Source organism: Arthrobotrys flagrans (assembly GCF_004000055.1).
Source record: "Arthrobotrys flagrans strain CBS H-5679 chromosome Unknown unitig_3, whole genome shotgun sequence".
Classification (NCBI taxonomy): domain Eukaryota; kingdom Fungi; phylum Ascomycota; class Orbiliomycetes; order Orbiliales; family Orbiliaceae; genus Arthrobotrys; species Arthrobotrys flagrans.
The window spans coordinates 6,001,900-6,024,833 of NW_027137547.1; the positions used below are offsets into that span (position 1 = coordinate 6,001,900).

A 22,934-nucleotide genomic window follows, 5' to 3' on the forward strand; every position below is an offset into this window, starting at 1 on the left:
ATCAGCCATTACCAGACCCAAGCTCAAGGATCTGGCTATTCATTATGAGTGGGCATGGGGTACCCCGGAAGCCCAGCCGGTTTTGTAAGCACCGCAAACTCTGGGCCTTGGGGCCACGCGGGAAAAAAAATCGGCACCTTCCCATACCTGGCCGTCAAACTATAGCAGATGCTAGCCGTTGCATAAAGCTATAGGTCGCAATTCGAATGTTGGGCCCACACTCGATAAGGCATTCTAGCCTGTATACCCTGGTCGGAAGCAACCTTCGTCCGTGCTCCATGGGTCATTATAGTGCACATTGTTCCGTCTACTATGTACCTGTGAGTTAAAACTAACTTGACATCGATCAATATCTAAATTTGATGATATCTGATCTTTATTCGTCTACCGCTATGATTTGAAAAATCCAATTCTACGGGTTTAGGCTTCCTAAATTTAATTCAATTTTAGGAATCACCATCACGTTACAACACCGACGATCGAGATATCACGATTATCAGCCCAAAAGCTTGGACCATCTTAGCACTGCGACAGTCTGATAATAGCCATTAGCGCCCCTGTTATTGCTATAACTGGGGACGACTCATGTATCATACGAAAAGGGGTTTGCAAACTGCAAATTCGAAGCGCGATGTATCGACCTCCGTCACCAGACTGGCCCTGAGCGACCAATGGGGGAACGGCAACCACGGACCGACTAGTATTACCTCCTCGAGAACCCTTATCGATTCATCTAAAAAGCAAAGGAATATAATTCGCTTCCTTGATACATTTTTTTCCATCTTCGTTCCTTGACAAATTTTATTTTTTTTAAACCACTTGTGACTAGATGAATCAGGGAAGTGAATACGGGGGGTACCATCACGTATATCGTCACATATTCAAAGATGATCCATATAGCTTTTGTCTCAGAGATATCTGACGGCTTAACCGTGAAAATTCCATTGCGCCGAGATATCATGTATCCGGATGCACAAATTAGCATAACGACGGACCCAAAAGTCCTTCACTCAGGCTCAATTAACTCGACTTCCTTATTGCTTTCCTGTGACGAGCCGCGCAAAGTTTAACCTGAGCATTCCATTCCAACCACGAACTATGTGCGACTACCTTCAACGATAGTGTCCTGAGCAACCACAAGGCAGCCCACAAGTTATCAAATCGCCCTTTATGGTATCTGCCTACTTCATACTTTGAGTTTTGACTACCTGGAGACCCTATCACCGCCTCATAGCGGGAGAATCTAAGACTAAGCGGGATATAGAAACTCGACATTGCTATGCTCGTGGTGGTATCATCTTGCTGCGCTTCATCTCGTGTGTCGTAAGGTTTACTGTTACATTCCATTATCTCTTCCTTCATTGGCCCGAGGAATTGAATGCCGACATTAGACAACCGGTCAGCCGGCCGTCATTCGCGTTCTTGATACGCATGCCACTCTCCGACGTTCAACCTTAAACTCTTGAGAGCTCAGCATAGCCAGGAAATCCATTGTCGATGAAACCTCAAGTCCCGACTCTATGAATCAATGCCGACGCAAGACGGATGTGCAAGCGACCGCCGTAATTGGAGAAACTATATCGGCATAACCGATATTAAATGTCGGTAATCGGTGCTTAGCATTTTAATATCGTAGCTATGGACACGTATCGCATATAGAATGTTTACGAATTCACTGAAGAGTATCTGAGGACTTTAGACATGGCGGATGGAGACTGTAGCACGATAAAGTCTAGATTATATCCAATATCGAAAGTATTGGCAAAGCATACGTAGCCCCGTTGCGTATCTTATGTAAGGCGCACTTCACATGGGCGGTGACATTTTCGACCATCAATTTTTCAAAACGGAGGGTTGCGGGCGCCGCGGAATCTCCGTATACCCCGCTAAAACTTTCCTGGAGTTGGAACTATTTTATGAAACAGTAAATAATGCATGAAGATTACCTTGGAACATTGTTTGAATCTACCTTGCGATTCGTCAATGTTGGCGGTGACGAGGCCTGAGTCGGGCATCTGGTGTTGCCCTTGTTGGTGGCCGTATTGTCTTCTGCATGGATGCACAAAGAGTGGGCTTCGGAATGGGGAAAGGCAGACCGTCGGTCGTACTTTTCGTTTATTTTTATGCCACACTCTTCCGAAGGGTTCTTTTCGCCTATTCCGAGCGGACTGCAAATGTATGCGGCATGCGCAAGTAGATGCCGCTGTATTCCAGATCAATATACACCGATGCTCCAAAATGAAACAAAACTTCTAGTTCTGCTCAAAACACCGTCTTCTCTTTCACCATTCCCCTTTTGTCTTTGACTCCATGCTTAGCAATCCACTGACGAAATGAGTGCTTGCGATCTTAATGATTTCACAAGGCATAATGCGAATACTTCACTTCCTTGTAACTTTATAACGTTATACTGACCAAACCATGAACTGCGCTCACAGGGGAAAAAACCGTTCGAATCTGTGTTGGCGCACGTTAAAAGAACACGCGAAAGTCACGGATAGGTCTTGGCCTTAATATTATGACCTTTTTCTTGTAAGCATTGATGACAAAAAAGAGCCTCTCTGACTGCACAGGCAAGGCACCAACCTAAAAGTGGAAACATGTGGCTCTTTAAGGATCCAAGTTTGACTAGCTCTAAAATCTTGGAAAGCTTCAAAGGTTTTTTCGGTTGCTTCGGTTGATATATATCCGCCAACTTGGCTAGGCGGAAAGATTCAAAGATCTCACGGAGCAATATTTGAAAGTAGAACTACAGCTGCAGTTTTGGGTATCCGCTGGAGTGTTTTGTGAATTAATGACTTGCTAGAGTCACAACCAGCGTATTAGACCGGGGCATAGCTATAGCTTTTCGTCCCCTTCAGCGGCAAAGATTTACAAGTTGAGAGAACAAAAGAATTACCAAACAAGAAAAAAAGGAAGACTTAGCTATGCGGGATATGAACGAAAAAAGCGCAATATTAGAAATGTTTAACGTTGTCGCATCATACGCGACATCTCCACCGTGTGCTTCAACCCAAAATCGCGAATATATTTCCTAATTATCAGCCGCATCTGAAAAGGAACATATAACGGGAATCCCACTTGGCTAATGAGTAGGAATATATCCACCCGTACGACTCTATCCTTTTGAGGAGTCTATAATCCGCCTTATCCTTGGATGAAGTCAGGACAATTATGCAAAATAACTGCTTCATCTCCGGTTCCATCGAATCCTATTGCCCAGTTCTTCTACCGGAAGACCCTGTTTTGCCTCCCCCTTCTTCTTTAATGGCGCACATTTACTTTTTCTCTTTGTCCTTAGGGGATTCCTCCGTGGCCTTGGGAGTTGGCTTCTTTTTCTGGTTGCGGGTGCCGCCCTCGACCTTGAAGGTATAGTGGTCCCGGTTGGCAAGGAGCTTTGGAACCTCGGATTCTTTCAGAACACCCCCTTCATGCAATGCTACAAGGGACGGGTGGATATCTGCATCGGCAGGAATGTCTCTAGGTGTTCCGAAGTTCGGTGGCCAATAACGAGGCACCCACTTGCCCTTTTCGTACTCGAGTCTGGAGATGAACGGCATAGCCTCTGCAGAGCCATCCATGTAAAGTTATATGACCACGTCAGCAGTTGCTACAAGGCGCGTTTCCCTTTCATATGCAAGTAGACGGAGGGGAGGCGGGTTCTTCCTCTTTTCGTTTCTAAGGAGGGAAGAGAGGGAGGCTCACCGAGGATCCACCAACCAAGTGTACCTAAAAAGCTGCCCCCTCCGCTGAAACTAAGGGGGTCATGAGGTCGCATTCCTCGTGTATCATCGATCATGCCTTGGCCAAGTTGTTGAAGATGTTCCTCGAACTGACGCTCCGCCTCTTGTGCACTTTGTTCCAATATGTATTCTTCGGGCTGGGTAAATTCGAGCTTGTTCTCTGTGTCTGGCAGGTTTCGGACTTCTTCCAACATCCACGCTAGTGGGATATCGCTCAAAGCACGCTTTTGGTCAGGTCCTTTACCCCACCCTCCTCCAACGTCGCCATGGTTTCCACAGAAGTAGACTTCTTTGAGATCTGGGTGGTCGATGAATCCCTTGTATAGAGCAGGCTTGAACTTGAGTCTGCGTTCATGCACACTGACAGCATGTCGGATGTGAGTTGCTGAGGAACCCATTGGCATATAACTGTAGGATTTTCGCCAGAAAGGTGGCTCGAGCTGACCCACGGAGTTGACGCAGTCGAATAGACCGAGGAAATGGACCTAATATAGAACGAGTTAACTCGGTGCAACATAGAATAGGCGTTACACGTACGGTCTACGACGGTTCGGACATCTACTGCCGAGGTACAGGAACAACACCGGGGCATACTTACGTTTACACCACTACGAGAAAACGTTTTTTTGAATTTCCGCATGAAAGCACGTCGCTTCAAATCCTTCGCACCACCATCATGTCTCGATGTCTGGAAAGTGCTGAAAGTTTTCCAACCGAACTCGATCATTTCCTCGTTGCCCCTAGATAGGAGACCGACACCCGCCAACATCTCTGAAAGGAAACGAGCAGTGTACGCTCCACGGGAGAAACCGAAGATGTAGATACAATCTCCAGGGTTATAGTATTTCATGATGAAGGAGTATCCACCGATTACGTGGGCTTTGAAACTTGTGCCGACGGCCTGGTCGAGCACGGTTTTGACCTTGTCGCCGAAGCGGCCGATGAAGGTCGTTCCTTCATTTTGAACGTATGTTCCAATTCCAGCTAATGACAATCGACTGTTAGCCGATACAACTCGCAAAGATACAACAAAGAGAAGTGTTGGTGGTCATGTGTTGTTGGCGGGGTTGGGTTGCACTCGGTGAGTGAATTCGAAAGAGCGACGGCTTCAACCTTCAAAGGAGGACATACGCTGATAATAATGAAATTGAAAATCCGACCGTCTGTCTAGAAGCTGGTATATTTTGACGATGTTGGAGTCCTGTTGCCGAAGAATATACCCGTCAGCATCGGTACTTCAACCTCGTATTCGGGTTGCGGATCCACGGTATTCTCGTCCGATATATGGACCCGGGATGGTCAACACGTTGCAACGTACAGTATCGTCTCCATGAAATTTGTTCCCTAAAAGTCCCCAGACGGTGTCAGATATATATATACGCTGCTAGTCAAGGAGTGGAGTCGCACGTACCCGTCCCATCAAAACATAACACTAGTCTTCGCTGCTTTGTGAAATCAACTTCGCCGTGGAGACTAGAGTCGCACGTGGAAATGGAAGACGGCCTTTGCGGCTTTTCTGAAGGCGCTGGTTCGACGGGAGGCTCTTGCTCGACTGCTTCGACTTGTGCGCCCTTATCGACGGGCGTCTCGACCATTGCGACACGCTCGATGGACTCCATGTTTGCTTTCGGCTCTTCCTCTTTCGTCCTACGTTACGGTATAACGATTTCCCAGAAATGTTTTGAATGTCGACGTCTTCTGGTGGAACAAAAAAAATCTAAAACTCCTTAATTGAATGGGGAACTGAATCTCGGGATAGGTTCCGAGGAGGACTTATAATAATCAGGTTAAAACCCTTTTAAAGGACCTTTTTCATATCATCAGTCTTAGGTCCCCACACTAAAGACACCGCATTGACTTTCTTTTTGCTCCGTCTGCGATTTCCAAGATCTCAAACAATACCAGCCGCTCTAATTTTTTTTTCGGGGGACGGAAGGGAGGGGACAAGGGATGTTCCCGCATTCTCCTGCCCTTGGTTGGCTAGTTTTTATGCACTAGTGACGCCCTGATCCCCGCCTTCTCGCCAATCGAAAAGACACGTTCAGAGGGCCTACCAAGAGATCGAAGATTTGCTTGTGACGGGCCGGGAGCTGAGCAAGCCGTAATTCTCCGGTAGATGAATGCTCTTTTATTGCGGGCAATGCAATTGCGATTGCGATTTAATCTTTGGAGAGGAGTAGAGATTCGAGGCTACGGTAGAAGGAGTGGTTGTAGTTACCTTGGGACCCGAGGCTGTGAATACTAGAGAGCTTGCCCTGCAGGTTCTCGAGATATCGATCTTTAACCTAGTTTGGCAGCGAGCGCTCAAGCTAGATTAATTTGAAGTTGGGGAGTTCTGGTTGTTTTGAGAGGTTTAATGATTGCTGCAGGGTAGCGGTGCGGATCGCATATATCAAGGAATGGAGAACAATATTGAGACCTCGCATCCGGTGCTGAGCGCTCGAGCTGAAAGTTGGGACATGCTGAGGCCTTCAACATCAGCTTACTGTGACGTAGCTATATATCATCTTATCGCAAAGACTATATTGCAAAGACATGTATCCAGACTAAGTTACTTAATTTAATTTTCTGGGTAGGGTGAAGATTGGGACCCGATGCGACGATAGTTTGATTTCAGGTGGTAAGAGGTTGCAAATTAATTCTCCACACCAATTATATTAGGTCTTTTGCATGGGATAAATTCCAACGAAGTCGGACATGGATATATAAGATCTACTTAAGGAATCAACCAGACCAGCGTATAGAATAATGAACATGACTCCGAGGAGTCTGAAGTCTTTTCTAGTCTGTAATTTAAGCAGAGACTATCACACATCTCCTTAGCTGGTGTGCATGCGATATTAGATAACATTTGTATCGGGACTGGATAGTATATTGAGATTCACGTTGAAACCCTAGATAATTGTTCCGGACCGATGTTCTTAAACGAATGCCGATGTTCAAATAGCTTAGTTAAAGATGGCAGCTTGTTGGTGTTATCAACATTCTGGTTGCTGTCTTATACGGTTTGGGTAAGGCGTCTCCAAGCTTGAGACGTCAAAGACAGCATTGAAGTTCACGGCCGGAAAGCTTATATAGTCTAGTAAGAGTAAACGATATCTTCGGAAATAGTGGATCCTGAGATCTTATATTAAAAAGCGATATAAATGTATATTAGCAAAGGTAAATGCGGCGGTCTAGCAAGGAAACCGTATCAAACGGGGACCCCTTTCTCGCGAGCGCACAGGGAATTTGGTAAATATCGAAAAAATGACGACGCCTTGGGGTATCTTAAAACGCGGAGAGAACCACTCGAGCCCAGCGAAAAAAAGCTGGAATGCGCAGTTGCCTCATTCTGACTGGTACCGACCGACCGAAATCCCCCCCTTCTTTCCCCTCTCTCCCCCTCCTTCTTTCGCTAATACCAGATCTCTCTGGTATTAGCAACTCCCTGACTTCATTCATTCAATCATTCGTTCTCCATCTCTTTAATTTCCGACCACCCTCATGGGTTTTGTTGGTCGCTGTTATAAAACCGACATGCCTTTCCCCGGCCAGCTCTGTACAACCGTAGCCAGAATCTTCCGTTCCTGCCGTAGGCTCGCTAGTTCGGCTCGTAGCTTTGAAGCCTCGGCTTCGATGCCTTCGATTTCTCTCCGTAGGCTATCCTTGCTTGATTTTGTTGGACTGCTGCTGCTATTGTTGCTATTTAGATCCGTTGGACTTGATGTCCGTCGTGAAGGGTGTGATGATGTACTCGACCGGCCGGCCATATGGAATTTTTTATCCGTGTCCTTTTGGTTACCCTTTTAGTGGGGGTTTCGTAGTAGTGTGAAGTTTATCGATAAATATGCCGGCCTTTTAGATAGAGCTGCGGGAGAGTTGGTAATGTATATAGGTCCGGTGAAGTTAGGTTTGGCGGGTTCCTGTCCGTCCTTGGGGGATCGCGAAGGAGGATTGCTGGCAGAGCGGAAAGGGGGATCCTTCTTGCATTTACAGCCTTCTCTCGGCGCCAAGCCAACATTATCTGATTTCCTTCTTGGCGTGTTCGGTTCTTGATCAGATTAGATAAAATCATGTGATTCTATCTAATCTCATACCCATCGGACGACGGAAACGGCCGATTGCAACGCAACACGAAATAGCATTTTCTCGGCAAGTCGCATGACCTCAGTTACGTCACTATTTTTGTGGGTTGTGGATTTGGAAATTCTGTAGGTTTGGTGGACATGTAACCCTTCTATAGAGCTGACACGGGAAAGGTACATTCCTCTCCTTGGTTTCTAATTCGCTGATTCCATGGTGTAATGATAATGGGAGAATCCGATCTGATTTTTTGTGAGTAGGGCCGTTTTGGAGTATAAAAGACGTAATTAAGTTCCGATTTCCATTCGTCAGCCACCCTGTTTCTTCTCTTTCTCTCTATCTTTCATCACCGTTAGCTTTTAAGATTCTGTTAGATATAACCTTTAAACCTAATTAACCCTTCCAAATACACTCAACGTTAACGATAACGATAACACACTCCTCTTCAATCATCATAGAAAAGAAAAGACAACATGTTGTTCTTTATCTTAACTGTTCTGCTCTCTTCCCTCGCCCTTGCTGCCCCCGTCAGCGATGAGATAGTTACTATCCAGGAGAACGCTTGGGGGTATGGTGCCGGTGGAGGCATTGTTGGTCTCGTCATCTTCATCTTGGATGTTTTGGTGTTCAGTAAGTTTTTTTTATCCTATCCTCATCCCTCCTAAATAAGCTATCGGATTAAGTAGATGATACTAATGGAAACTGTACAGTTGAATTATTCAAGTCTTCACGCCCGGTATCGCATAAGATCCTTTGGGGACTGTTTGTCTTCTTCTTCCCGATTTTGGGACTTATTATCTATTATTTGTTCTCGAATCGCCAGAATTATACGCATAATTATGAGGCTTTGCAGTAAAGAGCGATGCATTCATGATTCCAAGGATATGAAAATGGGAGTGGGATAATGGATATGGCTGGGAAGATGGGTTGGAAGAAGGTTCCATGGAGTTCGTGTTCTTTTGTTTCTATTGGAGGATGGTTTCTAGGAGGATTTCTTGTATTGCACGTGCTGGCAATTCACTTCTTTGGGATCAACTATGATACATGTATTTTACATTGTTTGTTCCGCGAGACTTGTGCTTCATTTAGAACGATCCAATGTTGGTATCGTTGAATAACACGAAGAGAGAATAAATTGATGGAATTTCCTTGATCCCAAAGCTTTCACGCACGCTGCATTTGTTGCTATTTGCCTTCTGATATTACTATTCTGTTCGTCTGGCTTGTTCTATGGAGAGAGGAATCATGATAGGTGATTTTCGTTGGTGATACGAAGAACGATAACGAGGATTGGATGACGTCAGTATGTAGTATTGTCGTCCGAAACAACAGCTTAATGGTTGATGAATACGAAGGGGAGTAATATAACGAGCTTGCAAGTCATTATAGGTATGAAACTAAAGGATGCAAATAAATTAATGTTATTCAGCATCAGGACGAAGATATCATTCGTCATAGTTAAAGTCTACTGTGGTATCATAGAAGAGAAATATATATGTACATTGTAAAAAATAGGGAAGGAATAGAAGTGAAAGGGGCTTCGGAATGTCCCCTGCCTCTGGCGGGGAGTTTGAGTGAAGCGGGAAACGCGGGTCCAGTCTAGGATGCGTGAGGGGGTATTAGAATGATGCTATTTGGTGTGCTTTCTGGTAATATAAGTATGGATGTTCGTGGAACCGCGTCAAGCGGGTGGATATTTAGGATCGTAATGGAAGGGGGTTATGGTCCCGTTGTGAGGGAGATTATGATGGATAGGAGTAGAGCTGTGAGGATTTGAAGGCTTGAAACGGTCTGGATGGAGATATTAGTATGTGGAGTTCACGATTGGGGTTTTGGATAGATCACCTACAAGCTGAGAACCAGCATTGACACCGAGACCCGTACCAGTAGGGATTGGTAAACTCGTCTCACTGCTCGTCCCACTCGGTTCGGTCGACTGAGTTCGGCTGGGGGCAACGGTGGGAACCGGTTCGGTTGTTGAGTTTATCGCTGTCGCGATTGTGGATGGAGGTAGAGTTGTTGTGCTTTCGGGTTCCTTTACGATAGACATATATTAGCAATTGGAGACAATGGGATAGTAAAAGGTTGGCATACTGCACTCGTTGAACTCGAAGTTGTTGAAGTAGAACTTCTCAAGTTACCGAATCCTTCGCAGAAACCATCTGCATAGGCCGCGAGAGACCTTGCCCTCGCTGGATCTGCGGATGAGAGATAGCCGACGCAGGTTTTGACCGCTCCATCAATGATTCCAGGCACCCAAGTTGCCTTTGCGCCATAACATAAACAGCTCGCTTGAAGGCTTGCCGTTAAAGTACTAAAAGCTCCTCCGGAATACGCCGATTCACATGCGCCATATTGGTCTTCGAATAATTGACATTGTTTTAATGCCTGAGAAGCCGAAAGTCGAACATCACCGACCGTATTGCAAAAGTCGACAAGGGTTGAAAGCTGACCGCCCTGGCCGGCTTGGTTCTGAGCATAAGTATAACAAGCCGAAGCGAGATGATCGAATCCATCGGGTGCGAATTTGGTACGAGAAGCGTAACAGACACAATCTGCGAGGGAACTACTGCCTGAGAAGGTATAATCCGAAGATTTTGGAGTACGTGCTCCACATGAATTTAGCACCGAGGCTAGACTGTTGCATGCCAGTGAGCCAATTGTGGCGGATTTACTGATGTCGCCGGCGAGGTAGCAGACATTGAGATATTGGGCTACACCTGCTGTAGCCTCCGGGCGGATGGAACGGATGTAGTCGTAACATGATGTTGCAAGACCGTCGAAGATTTGAGGCACGTATTCTTTGTTGTAGTAACAGGCACAGGATGCGAGAGCCGAGGTTCCGGCTAGGTTTGTGAAGCCGGATGTTGAACACCAACTGTAGACTGAATAGAGGGCGGAACAAGCATCGCGACCTTGAGGAGAAGCAGTACCAGTAGATGACCCGGTTTGACGGGGGTAGAGTCTTAGGTTGACGAGGTTTGGATCCGGAGCTGCGGTGATGGTGGCGTCGAGGTTGACGGCTGGGTTTGCAAGACGGTGTTGTTGAATGGTAGTCGAAGCGAATGTTGGCGGAGAAAGGAAGGCCGTAGCGGTTACAAGGAAGGACAAGATGTTCCCGAATGCGATCGGGTTTCGAGTTCTACATGAAGCCATCGCAGACGCATAATATATTATACGCTGAACTGGTCCTGGAAAGAATATAATGTCGGATTAGAGATGAATATTATTCTATCGCTCTCTACGCAGAGTCGTGAGATGCAGTAGAGGAGAGAGAGGAACCCGTCGTCAACAATTGCAACCTCAGCAAATTACAATTACTTCCAACCGCCAGCCGGGTGGGACGGACGCAGAAGCATGTCATCGTGAACGCATTTATTCCTGACAACTTCCCAAATTAAGCATTTCTCACGAAACCAAAGGCAGCTAATTGCTGTGCATACTCGAATACGGTCAAATACATGCAAACTACGGCACAGGTCTTCGGCATACACGTGGACTCCTGCTATTGTCTGCCCATTTTAAACGACTTTTCTCTATGCAGATTGAGATTGCTGTGCGGAAGGAAAAAACCGAGGAATTGAAATTGGATGCAGGGTTGTCGCTCAAGTCGCAAGTTTATCACCCTGTTCGCCTGAAATTGGTTAGTGTTCTGCAAAACCCGCAATTCGATTCGTAATTACAATGGCAGCTATCGAGGGCTGGCTTATTCAACCTCTCACGGAAACATCAATAGCCTGAACTCTTTTTGTTTTGACACCATTCATTCCAACCTTTTGTCTGAGGGTGGCTAACTGAGATCGATGCGACGCACGACGGCACAGGGACACCCGCTAACAATGTTTCTGCCTCCACAAACAAACCAGGTTTTAAGCGGAGAGACCCACAAGATCTGGCGGGCAAATGACGTTAACTCGGTTGAGGCATCTCGACGTGACGGGTCCTTAACCTTTCAGCTGGTAAGGAGGACGATTTGTCTCCTGCGCAGCACCCTTTGGGTGACAAAGGTCGATGCTAAGGCGAATAGTTTGCCTCGACGTCTCGTCTCCTACTTAGAACTCCTGGGGTGGGTTTGGTGCGATAAGACTACGTGCGATGACATGATAAAGGTAAAATGGACCTAAGACCACGCCATTGCATTTGGCGTGCGCATGCGGTGGGTATCGCACCTTTCCGAAGACATTTGCAGCTAAAATGTTCGGGCGCCTGCATGACCATCGATGTTTCCGTCGCGATTCGGAAATTTTGAATGGTGCTGTACCAAAGGCATGCATGTCGCGCTGTGAATGGCCGCGAATCTATGCAGACGCGAAATCTAAGATATTGTTTGTTCACCTCTATCACAACTGACCGACGCCCCTTTGTTCTGTGAAGAGCTAGCTCACGTGTGCGGAATAGCCTAAAGATCCGTAGGTTATTGCTTGATTCCTGTACAGGGTACACAACTATACGCGGGCTGGGGCCTGCTGAGAAAGAAAGAAAACCAACAACGCTACATGGATGAGAAAAAAATTCCAGAAGTGGTCGATGACAAAAGGCTATCTTCAGCACACCCGAGTACTTTCGCGGAACAAGATCTCTAAGACATTTTGCGGAGAAGAAATCTTGGTATTCTCTTATCGATCGACCGATGCGAAGCTTAATTTGGGAATTTTCCAACTGCTACGTCTAAATATACGCCCAAGATATCCGTGCGGAGAATCGAATAAGTATTATATTAACTGTGGAATGTGACTGTTGGATGCATGTATTGCACTGAAGCTGAAGCCTGGCCTGCCAAGTGATATCGAGACAAAAAGTATTGAGATCAACGTCCGTGTACTGTTCATGGTCTGTGCTACAGAACCTCCATTCTATAATTACAAGGCTATCGATTTTGTAGCTTGAGATCTACAGACGTAGCATAAGGGAAGCGAGGCTGAAAGCATTCCCGAAGGTGAGGTGGGCCCGAAGGGGGTGCAAGCCATGTTACACAAACTGCAAGCCAAGTCTTTGCTTCCTCGAAACTTTCTAACTTGGGCAGCTCCCTTGGTACAGAGCTTCATGCCCAAGCATGATTAAGTAATGAAGGATCTGGTGGTTCGTTGAATTCTAGATCTTTGCTTCAGGGGACCTAACAAAATGATTCGTTGAAATTCGAAATATACCAACAGCTTGCCATTGCATTGGGTGCCCGGGCCATATGCGCCATGGGGCTTAGGCAGCAAGTTTGCAAGCACTTGGAAGGGCTTGTGTCTAGATCTATTACATCTTGCATGCTAGCAATTGAGAGTACTACTATGTTTTATTACCGTCATTGGGTTTCGGGTCTAAGCTTAGGACAAACATGGATTTTCATGATTTCAGAATCTGGTATGCATGGCCATGTGGTTAAGTATAGAGCTAAATTATCTTAAGCTCGGGGATTATAAAAGCTTATGGTTCTTCCGGTATGTAGAAGCTGAAGTAATCTGTCATCATCTAGCGAATTCCACGACCTAGATTGGAGAATACCTATGCCTTTGATCTTAATCACAAGCACCTGAATTCGAAAGATATCGTCTTCTCTTTGCTTTCCTGAATATTCAACGGTGAAATTCCGAACGAAACCTTTATATTCTGACATCGCTACAATGCCTACTATCCAATTTATTTTCGGCGCAGCATTCTTTGCTTTAGTTCGACAGGGTATCTTTGCCGGGACGCTAGATGTATACCCTCCGCCGCAATATGCACAACTGAAAGCACCAGACGGTATCACTCGCAGGTCTTCTCTCCAAGAAAACTCTCCTAGGCACCTTTTTGCAAGATCACCAGAGCCACAGAGAAACTGTAAATATTCTTGTGAACATCGGAATGGATATGTCGGCTGTGTTTATGAGGATACGGAATGTTGTCGCGAAGGAAGTGAGTAGTCTAGAAGGATAGAATGATTGACAATATGACTGGCTGCTAATATTTTATTTACAATGGTTGTCTAGATGTTTGTTCAGGCGGTAACCAATGTTGCTGGGGGTCTTGCATAGAACCTGGTGGAACATGCTGTGCATCATTTCGAGGTAATATTAAGACTCGAAAACTACTGAAATCTATCCCCAAACAACATAATTAACATATATTTCTAAAACGCCAATATTGTTTCTCAATTGAAGGGGTCTCGTGTCTTAACAGCTACACTTGCTATAAATATACCTACCGCAGTCTATCCTACCTTCGCTGCTGTGCCGATGACGATTGTAACGATGAAGGTTCCATTCAAGTTTTTATGGGCTTTGACGTACCGGAGTTACCGCAACCTACACCTACCCAAGCTGTTTACGAAACTTATACGAGAACTGTGACGTGGACATATTGGTACACATATTACATCTACATCGAGGTCAGGAGGACTACGGAAATTACAAGTGAAAGAAGGACAATATCTCGGGTTGTTTCGGTTTCTGCTACTGCTTCGGCGGAGGCTGAGAGGGAGTTGAGGTCCATTGCTGAGGAGTTTAGTTCGCAGACCCCGGTGCAGGCTACGACGGAGGTTAGGGGGCCGACGCTGCCGCCTTTTACTACTGCTTCGGAAGAACCTGAGCCTACGACTTTTGAAATACCTGAACCTACCACGAGATCACCGGAATCCGATCTACGAGGTTCAAGGGGAGCTAGGCCAAGTGGAAGGTCTAATACTCCTCCTCCTAGGTCGAACCGACAGAGGCCGACTTCTAATACTTTACCGGATGTTGAGTTACCGGAACCTACTGCTAATGGGGCTGATACGGATACTACGCTGCGGTCGGGTGGGGCTTCTGCGGCGGTGAGTCGGTTTGAGGGGTTATCCGGGGTTGGAAGTGGAGCTATGGCCGTGACGAGTTTGTTGGCGCTGGTGGTGGTGATGTTGTAGGATCTACTATGTAGAGGGCTGATGGATGTATTAACTAGCATTTATGGTAGAGCCAAGAAGACTGTATACTAGAATTGTACATGTAGATGATTTCGCAAATTTGCAAAGCTTTCCAAACGATGTTCCTCGTAACTTAAGATACGAAAGCTTCAAAAGTTTTGGTTCTGTGACATGAACATGTATAGAATCATGCCCTCGAAGGATACCCTTATCGGTATCTTACTACACCTGATATCGATACACGCTCGCCAAATGTTTGCATCGCTTTAGAGCCTCTAACTTTTAGGTGATCTTGCGTGTATAGGAGAAAGTACTTTCTTTGAGATACTATACCCGTTGTTGGTCCGAGATTTGGTCTGATGGCAAGGCAACATACGAGTACATATTGTAAAATCAAAGATAAACTGGTTCAAAGTTTTTGGTTCGGCCAAGACGTACACGTCGACACGGGCTGTGGAAAAATATTGCTTAAGGCGATGCTCTTGTCTAGGTGATCGGAATTCTTAACTTCACCACCTTGCGTTCTTACATTCTGGCAGCCATCCAAATTCAAGAACGGCGGCTAGTAGCTGTAGCTTTGAGCGACCAGGTCTGGGTCCGAGACAAAGCTTTGGTTTGGGAAACGATACTTTACCGTTGCATGCGAGGATCTAAGGACTAACTACTTGGCCCATAGCTGGCTGGGAGCTCCAGGCGTTTACGCGTAACGCACAATGTCACAACCATGTTGCTGCAGTACGGCTTTATTCACCGTCTAAATGTTGGTACTCTCGATGTTGGTACGACGAAGCTCGAATCATAATTTTTTTCAGTGGTGTCTGTCTCTTTGTTCCAAGACGCGCAACACAACAACTCAGATAATACCACAAAGCATCAAAGCACTACGGCTTGTGTTGGAATCTGTGTTTTCTTCTCTGTCTTTGTCGAAGGACTGCCTTCGGTCACTCTTTATATACATTTCCATAGAGCAAAGCTTTTACAGAGTTTTCGCTGCAGAGATTTCTTCAGCAGACGAGCTCTGGCCTCTTGTGAAACCTCAGGGTGAGACTTCAAGGTCACGTGTGATACGTTCGGTCAGCCACTGCCTGTGGCGCTGACCTTGGATTCTGACAGCCTGCCTTTGGAATTTCCCACCGAGACAGAAACCATAGATACGTATTTCTTCCTTCGACGCCAAACTATCTTCCGATGTTCAATTTGTGTATAGAATTTTGCTCTTCCAGTCACGGTTTATCTCATTAGAATTTGGTATTCAATTCTCTAATGGTTCTCTATCGATCGATATCTTGAAATTTTCAATATCCTTTCCGCAAAATATAATAAGAGAAAAAATAAAAAAATTAAATCTCCAACGTACAACTAGTCCTCAGGATTTCCAGAGTATCTATGCAAAGGTATCAATGCGTATGAGTTTGCACTTAGATCACTTTATTTGCTAAGCTAGATTGAATCTACTTCTCTACACATATTCTTGTGAGCAAGGAACCGACGAACTCTTCACTAGACCTCTCGTTCGAAACTCACAATTGATATCGGTGCCTCGAGCAGAGAACCCCAAACCCCGGAAGAACTTCGAAAAACCAAAACGAACTCCTAAAAACTTCATAAGCACACATATTCTCAGCTTTGTAGCAACCCAAGACACGAACCCATCTATCTTAAAACAAATCCCAAGGTCGCTCATAAAAGGAGCTTGATCTCACCATGGCTGACGGCATAATCTCTTTGCTGTTCGGCCATGATGGGCTTAGTCCACCAGAATGGCTTAAACTTGCTCTTGCAGGTGGTAGTCGTTCCAGACCATGTTGTCGGATTTGTGGAAGTTATGGTCATAGACGTCGAGATTGTCATGCTGTGAAGGCTATCGGGGGTATAATGAAAAGTGGGCCTAGGGTTGATGGAAAGGGAAAGAGAAGAGACGACGAAGGAAGAGATGGAGTGTGGGGAGGAACAAGAGGAGGGCGGGGAAGGGGAGGAGGGAGAAGGGGAAGAGGTGAATATAGAGGAGGGAGAGGAGAAGGAGGGTATAGAGAAGAAGGAGAAGGAAGAGAAGGAGAAAGAAGAGAAGGAGCTGAATATAGAGGAAGAGGAGGAGGAGGGGGAGGGGGAGGAGGCCGAGGCCGAGGAGGTCAGTCGCAAGGACGTTCTTCAAGAGGCGGATTTAGCGGCGGCGGCAACTCATCTACAAGCGCTCTGATATCAGAAATGGAACGTATGGCCATCTCAGTGAATGTTGGCAAAGAAGACGCTGCATTATCGACGAGTTATTGCATTCAAGTACAAACAATGGGCTTTTCCAATCCGGAAGGAGTATAACACGACGTCCGGAAGGCCCGAACATGTCCTAGCCAACTACTACGAATTTACGATCAGTGAAAAAAACGAAAATCGCAAGGTATACCTTCGAGATGACTGGGTCAAACCGAAGCAGAGACATGATTGATAAGTTTATCCGCATTCAATTCCCGGCGCAAGAAGAATATATTTGCCCCGACTATGGTGGCTATCTATATGCTCCGGAGGACTGGACACCAGGACAGCAACACTTCACGTATCCGGCGAATCATGAATTGAGGGGTTACACATTCACTATAAAATCCCGGCTGCTTCTCAATATTGAGGGCTATCGTAACTATGTCACAGCCTCAGACGCCTTAGCATCCGCACCATTGCCATCAGCACACGAAGAAACCGAGAACAGTGTTATTCTGGTGGGATTTCAGGCCGTGTTAATGGCACTAAATGCGATTATAACTCGCAATCCTAGACTCAAGAACCGGCAATTGATTCACGAAAAAGGAAATACTTTGTATGATTCCGGGGGCGGGGTGAATTTACCGAGATACCCATGTAATCTAAATGGATTAGATGTTGAGTACGGCGGTCACATCCTACTTGGCCTACACGCCTCTGTTCGACCTGGATCACAGCGATGCCTGGTGAACGCCAGCAAGGTTACGAATGTATACTACACGATAAAGCCATTGGCGGTTACTATTAACTTGCGGCCAGGCTCCAGTCCCACAGGCATCAATCTTCAGAACCGACTGTTCACAAGTATGTACATCATAAAAACCCCTTGTTTCCTTCTAAACTTTTGAGGCTCATACTACGACTTGAATACCATATCAGGAAGAGAGCGGTGTCAACCGATTTTTGGCAGGAGTACGCATCCAGGTGAATTTGCCTGATGGGACCTCCCAAAATCGGGTGTTCAGGCGCGTTCACAATAGAAACGCGGAACAGGTGACCTGGGAGACTCGCCAGGGGGGACGTGAGGTAACAGTGGCAAATTATGCACGCGAAAGTAAGTCCTTTACTGAAATTTCCGCCCGGTTTGTCATTGTCGAGTTCTCATAGTTTATTGTCGAGCAGTTGGGTTCCCACTTCGGGTACCAAAGGTTCTGCTTCTCTCGTTCAAACCGCAGCGTGGGTCAACGGCCCGCTGTGAGTTTCCAGTGGAGTGGTGCAGCGTAGCCCAGGGCCAGAAATTTCAATTGCGCCTGAAGACATCAGCGGTCCAAGCTATGATCAAGGCGGCACAAATTCCTCCTATAGAATATTTGTCACAGTTAAAATCAGAGTTCTCGAGCATATTTAGAGGAGTACAGGGCAATGCAACGGTATGTCTAACGAGGACTGACTCAATTTGGGAGAAGATGCCTAACCATATGGAATAGTTGAACCGTTTCGGCCTTGACATCGGGGAAGACCTTCTCAAAGTACAGGCCCGGATACTCACAGTGCCAACGGTGCAGTTGGGCGGTAACAAGAGAGCGGATATCAACCCTTCCGATGGGGTGTTGAACTCGAAACGTCAGAAATTTTATTGCCCGGCGAGTTTTCCACCTATGATAGTCCTTCAAATCATCAACGGTTATAGTGCAAATCAGGTCACTACGAATGTAAGTAATCCATGCAAAGCAAATATTAACGGGTTTTTGGCTCAGTGTGGCGAATATGGCATGAATGGGTCAGCCAAGCCAATTGCGGCTCTGACTCTTTATTTGAACGACGACAATTCGGATGCAGGAATTAAAAGTATATTCGAAAAAGAGATAGCAAACTTGAAAAAGGGCAATCCAGGCAGGGTTCACCTTGTGTTTTGTTATCTTTCTAAGACTGATCCAAAGTACTACAACGCTATTAAACACGCGGGAGACGTTTTGACGGGAGTTTTGACAATCTGTATGAGTGGGAACAAGATAGAAGGAATGAGCAACTCATATGGCTATTTCAATACACTTGCATTGAAGGTTAATCTCAAATGTGGTGGGGTTAACCATTCGACTCAGGCAGACCCGGTACTTCGAAGGATATTTCCAGGACTCGAAGGAAACTCGGTTATGCTTCTTGGAGCGGATGTCTCCCACTCAGGGAGGAGAGATCTACCTTCGATTGCAGCAATAGTTGGCAGCTATGAACCGAGCCATTCGAGATTGAATTCTAAGATAAGTTTTCAAACAAACAATGAAATGATCGAAAGGATGAAGGAAGGGGTAGAAGCACATCTTGAGTCTTTCTGCAAGAAAATCAAGCGTCTGCCTAGGTTTATTGTTATGTTCAGGGATGGTGTGAGCGACTCACAATATCGACAGGTTCTTGATAGCGAGGTTGTTGCGATCGATGTGATCCTTCACAAAACGAAAAACACAGAAAGGCCGAGATTAACCGTTCTTGTGGTTGGAAAGCGACATCACACTCGTTTTTTCCCATCACATCTGCAGAATAAGTGGGACAAGACTCCTCCTGGGCTTGTTGTTGACAGGGCAGTTACTGCAGTGAGTTGTTAGAGATAGGAAAACGGGTGTTCATTGCGACATTACTAACATAGAGTCTTGGAATTAGATATATGAGAATGATTTCTTCCTCCAGGCACACGGTGCAATACAAGGCACGCCGGTATGTATGATTCTTGCTCGAGCGCGCTTTGGAAATCCTATATGCTGAACGGTATGGTTTTTCGTACAATAGCGCCCGGCACATTATTTCGTCATCAGAGACGGTATGGAATTAAGTGATTCCCAAATCCAGGAGCTGGTAAGAGCTAATCTTCCGAAGTGTATATTGAATCGTCTCTAGTGTTATGGTGCTGACTGTTCGACTTCTCGCCTAGGTTTTCAGTTGGAGCTTTAGTCTTGGGCGGTCATTCCGGAGTGTATCGTATGCTCCTCCGGCATATTGTGCGGATCTTGCGTGCGGCCGGGCAAGGGCTTGGATCCAGCATGAAGTTGACGAGATTAGGGGTGGAGCAAGTCCGTATCTGAGCTCTACTGGTACTTCTGGCAGCAGTACCGATGTTAATGCGGCAGCAGAAGCCAATTTGAGAGGTATTGTATCGGCTCGTGGGGTTCTCCACAAGGATTTGGAAGACACAATGTGGCATATATAAGTCAGGAGGCAGGGGATTAGCCGTTGAGAATCACGATATTTTGTAGGCGGGAGGGAAATGTATACATGCAGATTGCAACGAAGCAGCTTGTGTTGGATAAATTTAATTGGGCCTTGAGTCCAGGAACGAGATTATGAGATGCGATATAGTTTGATGTGAACAAAGATAGAATCAGAGAAATAAGTTCAAAATACAAGCAGCGCAAGAGCATCATGGGTGTATATACTAATTAGCTAATACTAACAGCAGGCGGGAAGAAATTACTAAGAATCTATTCATATATCTAACTATTAACGGCTGTGCTAACGTGAGCATGCTAGCAGCGATTATTAATTATTTCAAATGGAAATTGTATCTAACCCGGCACCCGTCTTACGCCGCTGACAAAACGGCCGCATAATTGCACAAACCTGCTTAATATTGAAGGACACATCAACGCATACCGGCAATTTGTGCAGGGGTGAGATTTCCTGTTATTGGTTCTTCTATAAATGGTGGGGCCGATTGAAAATTTAGTTCCGACAGATCTTCAAAATGCCATGGCTCGCGGCATGGAGAATTGCTTACCCTCGTCGGTGCCTTAGGGGTTCCTGACCCTGGCGGGATCTTTCATTCCTGCCTCGGTATTGAACAACTAACTTAACTGCCTAGAGCTGCTAAATCATCGCTTTTCTTTTTCATTCTTTTCACTCTTTATACATACAACGGTCGATATATCTGTGTTGATAATTTAGCTAATTTTTGTACCCTCCAAAGCCCGCGACTATTATCCCACGAATGGCTCAAGATTCGCCGTATAAGGGCGACCCATTTTCTACGTACTGCGCACTTTCAGGTCAACAGAGTAAGCTCAAGCCTGGCCCCAACCAACACAAATGACTTTATCCCGGTCGCTCGCTGATGTTAACGTTTTCCAGCGCTGTTTCTTGGGGATAAACTCTTTATTACAGGTGGATACTATGTTAGAACACCAAATAGGACAATTAGCGCGGGTATGAATTCGATATTCGATTTCTCTGTTTTGTTCATAATATGCTTGAGAGAACTTAAGAAGGAGCTCGATTGACTTGGAGATTAATAATTGGTTACAGGTCCCTGGTTTCGCATTTTGGACCTGCAAACATCCTTCGAGTTAGACCGCTTGAGAAACTATACAGAAATCCTTCCGCCGTCAATATACCCTCCAACTGTTCCTATCGTTCAAAATCCCGTCTTTTGGTTTGATTCTCAGACTAGCTCAATATTTTACTCCCAGGGCGCTGCTACTCTTGAAGGCGGGATTTACAATGACTCTAGCCAACATACCTCAGCCGTGCGTGGAAAATCGTGAACGGCGCCCTATAACCCCGCGAACAATAGTCTGGGCCTCTGGCGAGAAATTGACACCCCTTTCAGTGGCCAGACTGGGGCTGCAGTTAGTCGGAGGTCTTTTTATGATGATAAAGCTAGGAAAGGATATATATACGGAGGATGGGTAACTCGAACGGGGCCCGATGTAGTTACGGATGGTGCCTTAACATATGATGCCGAAACTCTGGTCTGGACGAATGGGTCGATACCTTTTGGTCGGATGGATGGCCAAGGTGCTGGTGTTCCATATCGGACGGCTGACGGCCGTGTGGTTTCTATAATATTTGGTGGTAGTTTAAACGGGACACCGGTCGGTCATCCCGGAAATCGCCTATAATATGGCTCGAGAGGCTTATGGATTATAATTCTAGTTATCGATGACAACAGTCTTTGTCCATGATATTGCAAACGATAAATGGTATCGACAAGATACAAACGGCGGCGACCCTGGTTCTCGTGGTTTTTTCTGTTCGACAATGGTCTCGGCTTCTGACAATTCTAGTCATCAGATACTAGTATATTCTGGACTTCCCCTATCGGGGCCCTCAACTTTCACGGATATTTGGGCATTAAGCCTTCCTTCTTTCACATGGAGCTTAATACAAGCGAACTCGCCGATTCTGGCCCCTGGCCCCGGACCGCGTCGTCATGCTAGTTGCGACATCGTGAATAACCATATATTGGCTATCTTTGGTGGGCGGAACTTTGATGGAGGGGATAGCAGAAATTGCGATACGAATGGAAACGCTTTGTTTCTTTATAACTTAAATACATTTGAGTGGTTGGAAAGTTATGATAGTAGTGATCGGGAGGCATATAGGGTACCAGGGGATGTGTTTAACGATATTGGTGGCAAGTATGTTTCTACGCACTGTATCGACATTCGGAGTTATGATGAAAATACTGATTGACTTGAATATATATAGCTCGTCAGGTTTTGCGACACTGACGGCTCCCCCAGGGGGGTTTTCGGATCCGGAAATGAGAGCACTGTTTGCACTTACGATGCCTACATCGCCTGCAGGATCTGGCAGCCAATCAAGTACAAATGTCGGCGCGATTGCTGGAGGAACAATTGGAGGAGTTGCAGCAGTTATTGGACTGGTGCTACTGTTTTTGTTCTTTCGACGGCGGAAATCTCGACCCGTTCCAACACCACCAGCGGGCAACGATCCGAGGAAATATACCATCAACGGAGCATTTGAAATTGGAAACTCGAATCAACAGTCTCAGAATGCATACTCTGAGGTGGAGGGGGACAGAGTATCGAATCCCTACGGGAGCGTACTTTTGAATGAAGGGCAAGTAATGGAGGCTCGAGGGCGGGAGGTTAAGCCGCCGCCGGTAGAGTTGCCGGCTGAGGATGCTTTAAGAGACCCTTGGCTAAAGGATAACATTAGAGAGCAGAGACCACTTTTGACATAGAGTACCCATGGTTGCGGAGATATCGTTCGATATTGCGATGCACCGATGCACCTGTATAATATTTATTAGTCATACGAGAGCTTACCTTATA

General features: G+C 45.9%; 7 protein-coding genes across 7 annotated transcripts; 5 read left to right on the plus strand and 2 right to left on the minus strand.

Annotated features, from left to right (window-relative positions):
• Window positions 1-3,278: 3,278 nt before the first annotated feature.
• On the minus strand, window positions 3,279-5,362 carry DFL_003106 (uncharacterized protein; the record flags this gene model as incomplete). Its single annotated transcript, XM_067631996.1, has 6 exons — window positions 3,279-3,565; window positions 3,706-4,228; window positions 4,342-4,727; window positions 4,875-4,944; window positions 5,062-5,087; window positions 5,155-5,362. The coding sequence occupies 6 exons, from the start codon at window positions 5,360-5,362 to the stop codon at window positions 3,279-3,281; spliced, it is 1,500 nt and encodes a 499-aa protein (XP_067494486.1).
• A 2,919-nt stretch (window positions 5,363-8,281) lies between these two features.
• On the plus strand, window positions 8,282-8,664 carry DFL_003107 (uncharacterized protein; the record flags this gene model as incomplete). Its single annotated transcript, XM_067631997.1, has 2 exons — window positions 8,282-8,438; window positions 8,519-8,664. 2 exons carry the CDS (start codon window positions 8,282-8,284, stop codon window positions 8,662-8,664), a joined length of 303 nt encoding a protein of 100 aa, XP_067494487.1.
• An 863-nt stretch (window positions 8,665-9,527) lies between these two features.
• Window positions 9,528-10,964, minus strand: DFL_003108 (uncharacterized protein; the record flags this gene model as incomplete). Its single annotated transcript, XM_067631998.1, has 3 exons — window positions 9,528-9,599; window positions 9,658-9,843; window positions 9,903-10,964. 3 exons carry the CDS (start codon window positions 10,962-10,964, stop codon window positions 9,528-9,530), a joined length of 1,320 nt encoding a protein of 439 aa, XP_067494488.1.
• A 3,088-nt stretch (window positions 10,965-14,052) lies between these two features.
• Window positions 14,053-14,676, plus strand: DFL_003109 (uncharacterized protein; the record flags this gene model as incomplete). The annotated part of the gene is made up of 1 exon (XM_067631999.1): window positions 14,053-14,676. The coding sequence occupies one exon, from the start codon at window positions 14,053-14,055 to the stop codon at window positions 14,674-14,676; it is 624 nt and encodes a 207-aa protein (XP_067494489.1).
• A 1,704-nt stretch (window positions 14,677-16,380) lies between these two features.
• On the plus strand, window positions 16,381-16,873 carry DFL_003110 (uncharacterized protein; the record flags this gene model as incomplete). The annotated part of the gene is made up of 2 exons (XM_067632001.1): window positions 16,381-16,459; window positions 16,569-16,873. The coding sequence occupies 2 exons, from the start codon at window positions 16,381-16,383 to the stop codon at window positions 16,871-16,873; spliced, it is 384 nt and encodes a 127-aa protein (XP_067494490.1).
• Window positions 16,874-17,084: 211 nt separating this feature from the next.
• On the plus strand, window positions 17,085-20,068 carry DFL_003111 (uncharacterized protein; the record flags this gene model as incomplete). Its single annotated transcript, XM_067632002.1, has 7 exons — window positions 17,085-17,733; window positions 18,052-18,299; window positions 18,357-18,569; window positions 18,627-19,457; window positions 19,525-19,578; window positions 19,651-19,716; window positions 19,793-20,068. The coding sequence occupies 7 exons, from the start codon at window positions 17,085-17,087 to the stop codon at window positions 20,066-20,068; spliced, it is 2,337 nt and encodes a 778-aa protein (XP_067494491.1).
• Window positions 20,069-20,845: 777 nt separating this feature from the next.
• Window positions 20,846-22,843, plus strand: DFL_003112 (uncharacterized protein; the record flags this gene model as incomplete). The annotated part of the gene is made up of 7 exons (XM_067632003.1): window positions 20,846-20,912; window positions 20,986-21,060; window positions 21,160-21,380; window positions 21,464-21,482; window positions 21,568-21,728; window positions 21,790-22,274; window positions 22,345-22,843. 7 exons carry the CDS (start codon window positions 20,846-20,848, stop codon window positions 22,841-22,843), a joined length of 1,527 nt encoding a protein of 508 aa, XP_067494492.1.
• Window positions 22,844-22,934: the final 91 nt, after the last annotated feature.